This window comes from Myripristis murdjan, chromosome 2 (assembly GCF_902150065.1).
Source record: "Myripristis murdjan chromosome 2, fMyrMur1.1, whole genome shotgun sequence".
NCBI classification, from domain to species: domain Eukaryota; kingdom Metazoa; phylum Chordata; class Actinopteri; order Holocentriformes; family Holocentridae; genus Myripristis; species Myripristis murdjan.
Window position 1 is genome coordinate 6,588,525 of NC_043981.1, and position 14,520 is coordinate 6,603,044.

General features: G+C 40.7%; 2 protein-coding genes across 2 annotated transcripts in view; one reads left to right on the top strand and one right to left on the bottom strand.

The window, feature by feature from the left end:
* Positions 1-752: 752 nt before the first annotated feature.
* Positions 753-6,803, bottom strand: LOC115375841 (high-affinity choline transporter 1-like). Its single transcript, XM_030075419.1, has 8 exons — positions 6,620-6,803; positions 5,695-5,808; positions 4,261-4,416; positions 3,985-4,133; positions 3,672-3,815; positions 2,119-2,272; positions 1,793-2,007; positions 753-1,307 (listed from the first exon to the last, which is right to left on the bottom strand). The coding sequence occupies exons 1-8, from the start codon at positions 6,801-6,803 to the stop codon at positions 753-755; spliced, it is 1,671 nt and encodes a 556-aa protein (XP_029931279.1).
* A 4,068-nt stretch (positions 6,804-10,871) lies between these two features.
* LOC115372541 (sorting nexin-4-like) overlaps positions 10,872-14,520 on the top strand; it is a 28,986-nt gene continuing 25,337 nt past the window's right edge. Inside the window, exons 1-7 of the mRNA XM_030070535.1 lie at positions 10,872-10,997; positions 11,552-11,676; positions 11,793-11,931; positions 12,881-13,030; positions 13,196-13,243; positions 13,592-13,647; positions 13,833-13,905. Coding sequence (XP_029926395.1) covers positions 10,872-10,997; positions 11,552-11,676; positions 11,793-11,931; positions 12,881-13,030; positions 13,196-13,243; positions 13,592-13,647; positions 13,833-13,905 — 717 coding nt within the window. The remainder of the gene's footprint in view (positions 10,998-11,551; positions 11,677-11,792; positions 11,932-12,880; positions 13,031-13,195; positions 13,244-13,591; positions 13,648-13,832; positions 13,906-14,520) is intronic.

A 14,520-nucleotide genomic window follows, 5' to 3' on the forward strand; every position in this document is an offset into this window, starting at 1 on the left:
AAAACACTGGAACCCATAGCATCCTATCAAATTTCCAGTTTGCATGTAGGCAACATATTACAATATTGTCTTTAATATATGAAATTAAAGGCTTCTGTGCTGTTGTAACAGGACAACATGGGGTATTTATATATATTATACATTTTTCCAAGGGTGAAGGCATCGTTTCAAAAGTGAGGGGTTGAATGTTCAGTAGAAAGAGTATACACTTCTATTGTGTGTGTAGTGTGAAAGGTTATATTTCACCCTTGTAAAAAACACTTTCGTTTTTGTCTTTCATATTTTGGGAGACTTTATTGTGGAAAAGTTGTGGTAATTTGCCACCTTTTCCCCCATGTTTTAAAAAGACGTCTGAACACCGCCTTAGAAAAAATACAGTAGAGATGAGACGGGGGTTAATGATTTAGTGACTGGACTAACTGTGGCACTTTGTAGGTGGATTAAAGTTTTCCCATACATTAACCAGTGATGGCTGATGTAGCCGGCGTCCTGATTACAGCTGCAAGTAGTTCTCAAGTTAACTTATTCTGTCAAACTGAGTCATTGTCATGTCACAAAATGTATTCAGTGACCACACTTCTGACTCCACCAGCAAAATCTGATGTATCTATGGCCCACTTTCCAAACATGCACATGCTTTCCAAAACTGTGAAATCCAAGTTCAAAAACGGACACAGAAAATTTCAAGTGGACAGTGGAAGCGTAACCATACTAGTCCTAAAACATTTATTTTTAAAGTGCAGAATGGAGAATTAGCACCTTGTGTCCAGCATTGGCTCCAACACAGAGCTGCCATTTTCATTTGGAGCGAGTGCCTCCTCTTTGACCGCCTCCTCGTTGATGTCATCCAGCGGTGTCGGTGCTTCCTGGAATTTCACCTTGAACACGTCCCACTCCTCAGGAAGGATCCCCTTGTTGAACAGGTGTGAGGCCACGAGGGAAAACACGAAAATGGAGAGTAGACCAGAGAGCATGCAGATGGTCTTGATGGGCCAATGCTGAATATAAACCCCATTTTCCAGAGTGCAGCCTGGGAATTGGAGGATGACGGGGATGCCTAACAACGGCTCTCCACACAACACTCTCATCAGCAGTGCAACAAAGTAGCCCATGATGGCCCCGTAGCCATTGGATATCTCCAAATAGAGGACGCAAATCAGCTGAGGGAGAAGGACGGTGTAAGTCAGGTCCGAGGCGAGGATCCAGAACACCATGACGCTGTTTTCCAGGGCGGAGAGAGATGTGCCGAAAAGTCCTACAACCACCACGGAGACACGGATCACCCACTGCAGCTCCTTATTTGATGCCTAAAGAGAGGAGCACATACTTGTCGGTGTTTAAAACTCAAAAACAAAATATCATCCCACATATAGACACAGCATAGCAGATGAAATGGCCAGAAGTATCTAAATTCGAGACAGCAATGATCAACCCAGACTGCTGGGTTGATCATTTGATGGTAAAAACCCAGGAGCTGGGTCAAGTCAACTCAGCAAGTGTACATTCTCATGCATGTACAGTAATGACCTGTGCAGTGTAGTTAAAATTTGGCTATTTTTTAACTTCCTATGCCATCACAGGAGAAGCATGATGACGAGGCAAAAAAGACAGGGAAATCAAAGTACCTTCACAGAATATGACAAGTCCTGAAGGTATCTATCTATCTTAAGATTGCTGGAAAGGTGTGGTTGTTTGGGCCCATTTGGGTTTAACTCAGCCAGTGAGATTATTTCTGCCTTTATAACAGTTGTGCCCCCTTGGCCTAACTCTTTCACCCTCCAGTTCCTTGCACCTGACTCCTGATGAGCGTGTAGATGTTTTTGGTGAAGATGGAGCTGGCCGACAACAGGAAAGAGTCAGCTGATGACATCGCGGCGGCGGCAATCGCTCCAATGCCAAAAGCGAAGACGTAAGTCGGGGTCAGATGCTGAAGAGTGATGGGCAGTATCATAGCCGTGTGGCCTCGCTCAAATGGAGTGGGAGAACCGTATGATGTCAAATTCCAGTCTGAAACATAACAGGAGATAAATTAGACAGTCAGAGCTGATACAGGAGCTTCTAGTCAGACGGTGTAGTTGGTGATGTGGTTTGGCAAAGGTAACCTCCAGTGCAGCCTACCTGTTGAAGCTGCAACGGCACCAATCAATATCGGAGGAATTCCAAGAATGATGACAACACCCGCTGCAGCGAAACAGATGATCCTGGCTGTGGAGGTTGAGCTGGACGAGAGCGTCCTTTGATGAAAGTCTTGAGTTGCCAAATTCCCCACACTCTGAAAGATTAAAGCTGGAATCATCTCTGGCCGTGGCATCTTTGTGCATTTTACATATTTTAGGCATTTAAGTGGCAGACCACTTTAACTTCTTCCCAAATTCTTTTTAAGTCATGAAGTCATGACCTATTTGACCTACATTTATTCTCTATAGCCCTTCCTTAATGATAGCCATAAGCACCTTACACCTAACCTTGATGACCACTGAAATGACTTTGCCATATGTTGGACGTAAACTGAACAAATGGAGACATCAGGACATATTTTTCCTGTATGGGGGAGATTTTTGCAAGACACGACTGCCTGTGAAAAACCCACAGCTCTCGATATTGTTACAGCTACAGTCATCGAGCAGTGAGCAGCCGAAATTGAAAGGTTTTGGAGAAGCAGTGGTGTTCTCTGCAGCACAGGATTAAAACACCGCCAGTTGGTGTTGGGCACAAACACACTGGAACCTGTGATAAGGCATTTATAAGCAGCATTACTGTCTATTGTGTTGACCTTACATCAGTAGATGTGTTTTCTTTGTGAAACCGACCGTGAAGGGTTTATGTGCGCTCAAGTTGGGGTAAATTACAGTGGACATTTTGGCCCTATTCCCAGTGCTGCATCTACTGCAACACACACACAAATACACACACACTGTTTGGCCCACACACGTCTGAAATGATTGCACTGATGAGAAACTGTGCTGTGAAAGAAGAAGGGCCAACAAAGACTGTAATTTCTGCAGTAAGCAATTAAGCACACTGATTTTATTCTGTAGATCAGTTTAAACATTTTAATTGCTTTGATGGCACAGAAATCTAAAGATGCAAAACAAAAAGCATTTATTCAATAGTGTAGTCAGTAGCCAGTATAATTGTGAGTGCAGTAGCCGGCTTTGTCAGACATCCTTTTTTACGGGGAGCTCTTTCCCTTAAGACATTTGTGAAATTACTTTTGTTTTAGTGGTTTTATTGTTTTATTGAGCCTTTCATGTGTTACTTGTGTGTCTTATAGTTGTATTCTTGTCAAATTTCACATTAAACTTAATATGACATCTGAATCTGAATCTAAAAAAACAATGTAGTACCACTGCTCAGTTTCACAGTTCAGTTTCTCTGGGAATGCATTTGAGATATTTTTGCCTCCACCATGGAGGTGAAACTTCCGGAGGCGGGTTATGTGATCACTCCCTTCCTTCAAAGGGATTAGTCTTAGCAAATGCAAGGCGGTATCTTCCAGCTGCTTACTGAGTGCCCTTTTGTTTCATCTAAGCATTTTTTATGGGGTCTGACAGAACACTGAAATACAATGGCAGCAACTGTAAAACACGGCAAACTTGAGAAAAGCTACTGGGCTCCAACAGGTTCAAACACAGTGAATTTTAAACAAATACTTTGTCACATGGCCTTACCATCACCAGAAACTGATCGATCCACCTCCAGATGTCATCAGACTCAATCTTGCCAATCCAGGGTGCCTGATATGTTTGGTTGAACGCTGTTTTCGTGATATCAGTGTAAACATCACTTGTCAGAACAAAGGGGATGCACAGCCACTGTGGATGGAGAGTGCCACACAGCAAAATTCAAATGAGCCACTGGAATAAATCATCCATCCTTAAACTGTGAAGTTATTGAATGTGATAGGTGTTTATGTTGATACAGTTCCAAGAGACATGGTTAGTGGGAAACAGCCTTCTTGATGATCAGTTGTGTAACACTCACCAAGCTAGAAAACACCAGACAGAGCTGGATGATATCAGTGTAAGCAACTGAATAGAGACCTCCAAGAACAGTGTAGATGATAGCCACTGTAGCAGAGATCCATACACAGAGACTGAAGGGCAAATCCAAAACCACGCTCATGGTTGCCCCTGTGGAAAGCACACACACACACACACACACACACACACACACACACACAGCAGTTAAATGTATGAAGAAAAGTGTCATGAGAAACAAAGAGAATGTGTGCATTGCTGTGTGTTCACAAGCTTTTACCCAAAGAAATCAGTGTGGAAGGAGCCCACAGGACTTCAGTTAATAGTGGAATAATGGAAAAGAGCCCAGTCAGTACTTTTCCATACTTGTGCTCAAAAGGACCCATCATAGTGATATAATTGTTGTCCCTCATTGGCTTGGTGAAGAATAGCCCACCTGTAAAAGACCAAAAGCAAGAGCATGCATATTTTTTTTTATTGAACATTAAAGAGCAGTAAACTGCTTTTTTCACACTGACATACTTTGGTATCCTTAGTATTTGCCAGTCAAGTAACATTTGTCATAAATTTGTTAGAAACAAGTATAAATTCCTTTCTTCCAAAAATCAATACTATTGTCCTATTAAACAAGTGTGGTAAACTCTTTTTAGAAGAAACTTATCACAACTCACAGCACCAATTCATATTTGAAATTATTGCTAATGCTGCGCTGAGCAGTTTTCTGGCCACTAGAGGGTGTCAAGAGCATCTGTAAGTGCACAAATCCATTCCTCCTCCTGGCAGATTGCTTGCAGAAACGGCTTCTGAAATTCATCAGTCCTTATTTCAACAAGCGCAGACCCTGCACTGTTGGTACCCTGCTGGTTTGGTGCAATGTGAGGGAAAACAGGTACTGAGAGACTGGATCACTTGGATTACTTTTGTGTTTGAGCTTCAATTAAAAAATGCAGACTTTCAGCATCAAGGCAAGCTTTGTCACCATGTCATTGTCTTATGAACCATGACTGATATGAAATTTGGATATGCTGTATCTGCACTTTCAGAGAAGTGAATGCTGATAGTTACCTAGGCCTAGGGGAGGACTCCCCCTTTGTGCCATTGTGAAGCTCCCCCTTTGTCCTGGGGACAAAGGGGGAGCTTATTGTTGGGCTGAGAAACAGATTTATAACGCTCGAACCAGGCAACAACAACAGGGTAGCTATAAATTGCAGGGTGGAAAGACGACCTGCAGTGACGACTGTCTGTCTGTTAATACTTTACTCTGAGGCAACATTTCCACAAATCTACAGGGCTCACTGCTGTGAAATTTAGGGAATGCATCCATGCTCCCCCAGATGATGAACCCTCTAGTTTGGTGACTTCATGACGTTTCCTCTAGTATCACCCTCAAGCCAAACTTTGCAAACACCAATCTCTTGCACACTGCTTGCACAAAGCCAACAGAGCAGCAGCACCGCAGGGCATGTACTGGTTGAAATATTGACTGATGAATTTCAGGAGGCAGGAGGCAGAGGAAATGACACTTTTCCATGTGGTAAATACTTTCGGGAAAAAACCATCATGTTTTATTTACATGGCTCTTTTCAAAATAAAATACAATAATTTTGAAGTGGGTTCTGAAATTGATTGCTAGACATATTAAAACAGATGTATAACTAAAATCTTCCTATGCCCATTTGAATGTGACTCGGAGTAATAGTTAACAGGATCTTACCTATAACAAATGAGAATGATATTTGCAGGGGGATAAGAGCCCAGAGCAGTCCTTTGTTGGGACTGTACACTGTCTCTGCAACACCAATGATAAAGGCACCTCCAACCCATGTGGCTACAACAGAAAAAGAGTCCAACTCATTTTCCAGAAAATGAATGTAATGTTATTGACCAGATATTGAATTGACCAGTTCACAGAAAGCCAGTCATCAAAACCATAATAAGTGCTTTCACCATCCATCATCACTATTGCAAAAGAGTATGAAAAATGTGTGAATCCAATGAAAAGGTATGAACACATTTGCAAAATAAAACTTCTACTGTGGTTTCAAGGTGAAGATGACAACAAAGTGGATCCCTGTTTCATTATACTGAAAAAAGCGATGGAAAAAAACTGTAACATCATTGTATTGCACAATAGGGGTGGTTGAGATTAGGCATAGTTTTAACCCTCCTGTTACCTTCAAATTTGCCAACATTTTTTTTGATCAACTAATAATCCCAGTAATATAAACCTCCAGAAAATGATTATAATAGAAACTGTTACCCAAGTTCATGTGTCAAGTATGTAAAATGCTGATATTTCTTCTATGTTTTATACAGCTAAAACAGCCTGGGATCAAATTGACCCCAAAGTACAAACGTGTCCAGGACACTGAAAACATAATGTTAATTTTATGTTTACCCACTTGTCCCCATTAAATTAGAAAAAAATCATTAAATGTTAAGCAAACAAACAAAACAATGTTAATCATGTATTCAGAGGTATTAAACATTGAATGAGGTCAAATTGATCCACAAAGATAATAGGAGGGTTAATCCTCATGGTGTACAAGAAAAAAACAAAACAAAACAAAACAAAACAAAACAAAACAAAACAAACAAAAAACAAACAAACAAAAAAAAAAAAAACAGCTGAAACTCACCTGACATTGTGAAAATACCCACTGCCAAGTTGACCCCCCGGTTAGCTAAAAAGGCAACTTCCATCTGGCCACCCTGGGCATCTTTTTCCAGCTTCTTAGTCTTTACAGATGCCATGATGCCAATTCCCAGCACCAGCAAGTAGAATATCACCATCATTACCAGACCTGGAATATTGACAGCCATTGTGGAATCAAGAGCTGATCGTGTAGTTTCCCAGTTGCAAAAAAGTATATCACTCCCTCACTGCACCGGTATTGTATTCACATGGTGATACATTGATAGACACGGTGGATATGGCAAGGGGACAAGCTCCACCCATAGTGCATGGGCTGTACAGCCAATAATGGAGGTAACCATCCAAAGTGTCTGTCTGAGACATGTTTGAGTAAATGAGTCAGTAAATGAGTCTTTACCACCAACTGTGTGGGTGAGAGTGGAAGTCACAACCTGGAGGGTGGTGCTGTCATTTCATTGGCCACATACAGATTGGCCTGCATGTGATTGGCTGTTTTAACCTACACCTTTGTCTTTATTCCACCTCTTGACTCTGTATGTGTAATTCCTTGAAGAAAGCTATCTACCGAAACAAAGGCTGCAATTCAACAAGGCATTGGCCCTTGGTATTGGACCAGCTGGCCAATACCCAACAAAACACCTAATTGCTTAACTGTCTCACAGGCATAGGCATCACAATCTAAACTTAAGAGCTGTACACTTTTTACCTGTTACAGTTTTTTTCAATCGCTTTACCTCTTCTGTCAACTCGGAAACCATGGTAGCAAAAGCCAATATTTCCCTCAAACAACTCAACTTATGCCCAAATGAGTAGATTCCCTCAATCAGCTATACTGTACTGTTGACAACAGAATACAAAATACAGCTATCAGTTTGAACAAGGTTCTCCTGTGTGCTACACATTCAAATGTGAACTTACAGTGAAGAATTGCATCCAAACTCAGAAAGTCTTTGAAATGAAATTTTACTGCATTGATGGCAAAAGCTGAAATACCGTAATTCACATACAGTATTACACAGAAAAACTCAAAGGAGTTGAAAAAAAAAATACATACTGTTGTGGGAAAATACAGCACAAGTCTTATACCACCTGTGAGGATCATAAAAGTTGGGGTTAAACTAAGGACACAGAGATACCAGGTGTCAAATTGAAGACACAGACGCTGGAAGTTCAAAGTGGGGACACAGAGGTGCCGGCATGGTCAGTTACGACCATTGGTGTTGTTACTGGATGTCTACGTACAAACAAGAGTTTACTCACATGGGATGTACATTAACCTGACAAGAAGGTCAACAGGATGAAAATGTCAGACAACGTGATGTATGTACTACAGATGTCCAAACGGCATGTGGTGACTGTGTATAAAAGCAGGCTGCACCAAACAGCAGTACGCTCTTGGTCCTCAGACATTGCTTGTCATTGGCTAAGGCATCCACTTGCAAGTGTTGCGAATAAAATCCAGTGTGTACTAGACTCTTGTTGCGTGTCCTCTGTGTCCAGAAATTCCCACCACACATATAGAATACAATTTATAGGCCCCTTTTTTGTAGGTGCATACTGATTGATTGGTGAATGGTGATTTGTGGAAAGGGTAGTGATGCAGGTGTACTAGTGATTTCACAGTGATGCACGTCATTTCTATCAGCTGTGAGCAGATGTTTTGCTTTTGACTACCATAGTGAAGTCAGTGGAGTCAGAGCCATGTAAATGACACGTGAGAAGTGTTGTGCAAAAGAGCGTGAAAAATGTGTGACTCCAATGAAAAGGTATGAACACATTTGCAACAGAAAACTTCCGCTGTGGTTTGGAGGTGAAGATGACAACAAAGTGGATCCCGATTTCATTATACTGGAAAAAGCGATTGAAAAAAAATGTAATTTATAGCAGGCCGATACTGAACTGCACAATATGGTCTTTTTTGAGAGTTTTGCAAATATATGCTGATACAATTCTCCATTGATTTATCTTCATAGATGAGGCAATGGGATTGTAACCTGACTAAAGCAAGAAGAAGAGTGAGAGGCATCATTAGCCACAGGGCTATTTTGAATGTCCTGGGCCAATGTGGTGGTGACTTGACAATATGTGCGGCAGTCTCAGAAATGGGGCCTCTCCAGCCATGCCCACTTAGGTCCTTACAACACAGCCCACATATTCATACTTTACTATGACAATATTGCTGAAAAAATAAAACCCAGACTATAATTAGAAAAATAGAAATGTGCAAAGTGTTTTAGATTGAGCATGGTAGTGTGTAAGTGGTTCAAACAGAGTCAGGTCATATGAACCATGCGACAAAATTGTGTTCCTGTACATTATTGTATAGCTTTTAATGGATTGTTTTATTTTGCCAAATATCCAAGGTGTTCTGCAAGGTTTGTATCACTTACTTGAGGAGTTGGTTTGATTGGAGATCTAGGTTAGGGTTAGCGTTTACTCTGATATTCTGGTTTGGTGAGAACGGGTGTTCAAATGCAGTGAATTGCATATTAGGTGTGTTGATGCTGAGACCTGTAGCTGCTCGTGCTGCCAAAAGTGAGTCAGGGACAAACAATTTAAGGATGACATGTGCAAACACGTAAAAATAGAGACGTTATGCTTTTGATGTATTGCTCCATTGTAGCAATATGCTGTTATCTGCAATTGGGATATTACAAGGTGTTCCTTTGTATTATCTATCCATCTGAACAACGTTCTCAACTGTGTGTCATTTGCTTATAAATTTTGGTTATATTTCATACAGTTCTGTGTGAACATTAACCTGACCACATGGAAAACTGACACATAATAGCCACTTCACCCCTAAATCAGAGCAAAGGAGGTGAACTGTAGGTGTGAAAGCACCCTTAATATATTCACTGTGGACTGTAGCCCACACTGATGGCTTTACTTAACATTTTCTTTGCTTTGCTGGCTTTTTTAAAGCACTTGTTCATCATCCACTAAAATTATCACATGGGGGTATTTTATTCCTTCCCAAAGATGTAGGCGCAAAGTGCACTAGATTTAAGAAATTCTTAAACAAATACAAAATGTTCTTTTTTATTTTGTTCACCGTTGTTGGATAAAATGGCTAATGGCTAACACACTCTGGCATTGCACACTGCATTCTAGCACATTTTCATTGCACCCTTTAGCAGGCAATACTTTTAACTGGATACCGTGTACGATTACATGGACTACTTTTGTGTATTACTTTTTTATTGTTGTGTTTTTAATGTTTCATTCAGTATTTGATGAGTTACTTGAGTGTCTTACAGCTTATATTGTTGTATTATTGTGCTGTATTGCTGCGAGCCAAGTATCACTTCAAGGGGCAATAGAGCAATGACCTGTAGTGAAAGTCAGTTTACAGATTTCCAATTTTATAATCAAGTGCAAAGAGCACTTGATAATCAAGTGTAAAGAGCAAGAGTGCAGCCAAAAGGCAGCTGGAAAAGCAGCTTTCTTTGTGTTCTGTTGCATAATTGAAATCAAGCTAGAAAAAAACTAGAGAGAGCTGGACAATATCAGTGTCTGATGTAAAGTGTTTGACTATAATTATCCTGTCTTCTATCTCTATGGATGTGACCTGTCAAAAAAACACCATGTGTCCTTGGTGTGTTAGATGTAACCATTTGCACATGTGCATCAAGCTTTGTACCCCTATCTGCCCTACTCATTTATATGAACTGGCTGTTGTCTGGAATTAAGTCTTATGATGCTATTAAAGTAAAAGAAAAGATGCAAATGTCTATTTTATTTCATATAGTAACAGATCTATTAACGTTACAGTCGCCTGTTCATTGCCATGCACTGACAAGTTATTCTGTGTTGCTCACAAACCCCAAGTGAATTTCCATTTGGTCTACTTGCTGCTGAAGTTAAAATAGAACTGCCCAAGGCCTCTTTTTGCCTTTTTGCTCTCAGCCTCAACAGCTGAGCGAGTTGGATTTGCTCCCCTGGTTGTTCAGCATGCATGCTTGTTGTAAATGTGTGCATGAGGGGTCGGATATCAAATATTAGAGGAGAGATCTGCCCACACTGATGCCAGGTATGGGTCACAGACAAAGATGAGTGTGAACAATCGAGGCAAAAAGACTGGATGTGAGAAAAGATCCGTGCTGTATGTGTCCTGTCTATCCATCAAACTGTGCGTATTTTCCAGTACAGAGTGATCCATCTTCTCTCTCGACAATCTTTGACCTCCCTGGCCGGAGGCACGCCTGGCTGGATGATGATACGCTGCTATGCGCATGCGTCCTGGCTCAGCAACAACAGCAGGAGAGGAGAAGAGGATGGCGGAGGATGGAAAAGAAGAGTCAGCGGCGACTGGCGACTCAGACCAGCCAGCAGCCGGACTGGACAGCACCGTCACCACGGTAATGGAGTAGTTTACAGGCACATTTCTCAATTTGCTTTTAACATAGCAACGAAGTAACTGGTTGTCGTCCCTTTGTAAAAACCCTCACTAACCGGCAATAGTAGGCTAGCATATATTGGAGCTGTTAGCCTTCATTTTAGCGTCATTCTAGCGTCAGGCTGAGAAATGCCCTGTAGACCAAATGAAATTCACACAAAACTACGGTTAAAGCGAAATATATGGTCATTATGTTGCAACATGACAGATGTTATCGTCTATGTGGCACAGATACTGATACTGGTTTAAATTAATTTTACTTTTCGGACACTAGGGGGCGTACATGACCCACCCATACGCCTCTGTGTTAATGGCAACATAGCAAATATGTACACACAAGTTCAATTAAGGAGGTAGGCGCACACATATCAGAGATGTATTTGCTGTTATAGTTTATGTGCATGGAAATAAACTGTGTTATGTATGAGTGGACAGGTGGGAACAGCAAACCCAAAGCTTCATGAGAAGAAATGTGTATCTAGTTTCAGTTTGTTAACTTGCAGTGTGATGTTTCAGATGGTGGAGGAGGGCTCCACTCTCCTGCGCAGGATGGAGATCAGTGTCGCTGAGGCAGAGAAACGCAGCGGGAAAAACTCAGTGAACATGCAGGAGACGTTCACTGTGTACCTCATCGAAACACGGTGAGAACGACCCTTCACAGGTTATCCTTGGATATGAGCATTCACATACATATTCTGGCTCGACTTCTGTCACCATCCTAATAAAATAAAACCGTCCCCTGACTGTGTTCCCAAAGGCCAATGGATGCAATAGCTGAGGGCCGCAACCCAGCCCCTGACTCTCTGTGGCGGAGATACAGTGAATTTGAGCTTCTGCGGAATTACCTTTTAGTCACCTATCCATTCATCGTCGTGCCGCCTCTGCCTGAGAAGAGGGTGAGTTCAGTCTGGCTCTGATTTCCATAAGGAGCCCAATTCAGTGTAACAACAATCTGTAACAATTTGCAGCACTCTTCATTCTTCGTTCTGCTCATTCCTGCAAAATGACACCAGTTCTGATAGGAAAATCAGTGCTAATCAGTGATACCGTTTGCTCTGTTTTAGTTATCAGCCATGCACAAACTAAACCCGGTGATGTTTCTATGTCTTGAAGTATGTCAAGACACTCAAGCGTCTTTTTTATACATTTCGGTTTGATCACTCTTCACAGTAGACAGAAAACAGGTGAAAATGGTTGGATTCTAAATTATAAAAAAAGGAATAAAAATATTTAAACTTTTGTAAACTAAAAAAAAAAAAATACTAGAATTGATGCACTGGTTTGCCCCAATAAAGTTCAGATTAAACAAAACAATCAATAGAGCAAAGTATGAAAGAAAATTCCACCAGAGCATTCAAATATTAAGTCAAGGAATGAAACACAAATGACAGTTTCTTTTGCTTCATCCTTTATGAATTTGCATGGCTACAAGGTGTAGCATTACTGAAAGTAGTTACATGAATATTTACAGAATTATCAGAGAAAATGGGGAAGGGGAGTGATTGCAAAAAGGCTAACATTCTTATAGTACCATGACTTGTAAGTGTTTATCAGGGAGTGTAAGGAGGGCTTGCATGGGTACTGCAAATCGTTGAAAATGGTTGCATTGTAATATGGTATTTTTAAAATTATTATTTCATTATTACTATGAAATTACTTTTATAGTAAATGGTTGTGTTGGAGACAGAACCTGAAACTTTGTTATGTTTCCCTTTTAATATCTGATTTAATGTGATGAAGAGGTGAAGTAATCATTCTGAGCCACCCTAAACAGGTATAATGTGCTAGAGAAGCTTGAAAGTTTTGAAAGAGCTTGATTTAAGAGAAGGTGTTTCTTGTGTGTAGGCGGAGTTCGTGTGGCACAAGTTGTCGGCAGACAACATGGACCCAGACTTTGTGGAGCGTCGCAGGGTCGGGCTGGAGAACTTCTTGCTCCGTGTGGCGTCACATCCTATCCTCTCCAATGACAAGATCCTCTACCACTTCCTGACTGAGGTAGGTGGCTCTCTCAGCTTTCAGTCAAGAACAGCAGGATTTCACAGAAAAAAATAGTGAACAGCATTTGTACTCGATTACATTTTGTAGCCACTGGTTTCTGTAATGAGAGTAACCTCAGATTAACCTAGTGACTTCATTAATTATCTCTCCTGTGTTTTGCAGGAACATGGCTGGAAGGAGGTGGTGTATGATACAGGATTTCAGGCTAAGGTATGTCTTGGTTGCTTCTTTAGCTTTATCTAGTCCTGTGGGCATTTCAGTAAAGCCAAAGTCAATATCACAATATTTTAGCCAGAATATGTCAGTATTGATATTGTAATGATATTTTAGGTATGACTGTTTCACTCACACACATGTGATTTTTGACATTCATTAGTAAAGTGGATATGATGACCAAGCAGGTGGTGGCAGGTAACAGAACAGCTGCAACAATCAGAGAACAGTCCGAGTTTAGAGAACTGCATCCCTTTACTGTAATGCAGCCTTTAAAATCAAAAAAAGAAAACATTTATCATTGAATGATTCAATGATATCAAGCTTATACCTCTTTAATTTCAGGCGGACTCCAGGCTGAGAGCTTTGAGTGCCACCTTCAGGGTGAGGAACCCAGACAAGTAAGTCCTTTTGACATGTATTTTTTTTTTTTTTTTTTTTTACTGTTTTTGACTGTAAGAGAGGTTAAATTGTATTGAAATGTTGTCAGCCGTTGCCGTTCATCAGGTTATTGATCAGTGTATCTGTTGTTCTGTCGATTGAACTATCGATATGTCCATTTACTTTTCAATTTTCTTTTACCCAGACGCTTTGTGGATATGAAACACTACAGTGATGAGCTGCAGTCTCACACTTCTCAGCTGCTCCGAGCACGAGCAGTAAGTCTCTCTGTCTCACACACACACACACACACACACACACACACACACACACACACACACACTTAAATACATGCTGGTAGTGAAGGAATACACTTTAGATGCTGTGTCTTTGAACATCCATGCCGTTTGCAGAATTTTTTTGTATATAGGTCATCACCCTGTTTTTGTTTTGTTTTTTAATGTAATGTCACCTCCTTAGTAAATTCACAGCACTTTGATGAATACAGTTAACAGAGAATATTGAAGTTTAGTTTGGGTTTAGCTTAAGTAATGATAATCAGTAAATGCGCCGGTGATTATTTGTGTCTTCACTCTTTTTTTAGAACAGCATGTTAAATATCTAAGTTGTAATTATAGACTTTGTAAACCATGAAGATGTTATACAACTTGTACAAAATACAATGTGTTTTTAACACCTTTTTTCACAGCAGCCATTTTAGCATGAAATAGCAGGCCAACACCGTTATTATTAATGACTTTAATTAAGGTTCTGTAGCAGAGGCTTTCCAGTGAGCCAGCATGAACAATAGTAGGGCCCTTATCTGTCAGACCTAAATAGAACAGAGCCTTCACTGATGTAATCTATTACACCTGTGAAAAATACATTAGATG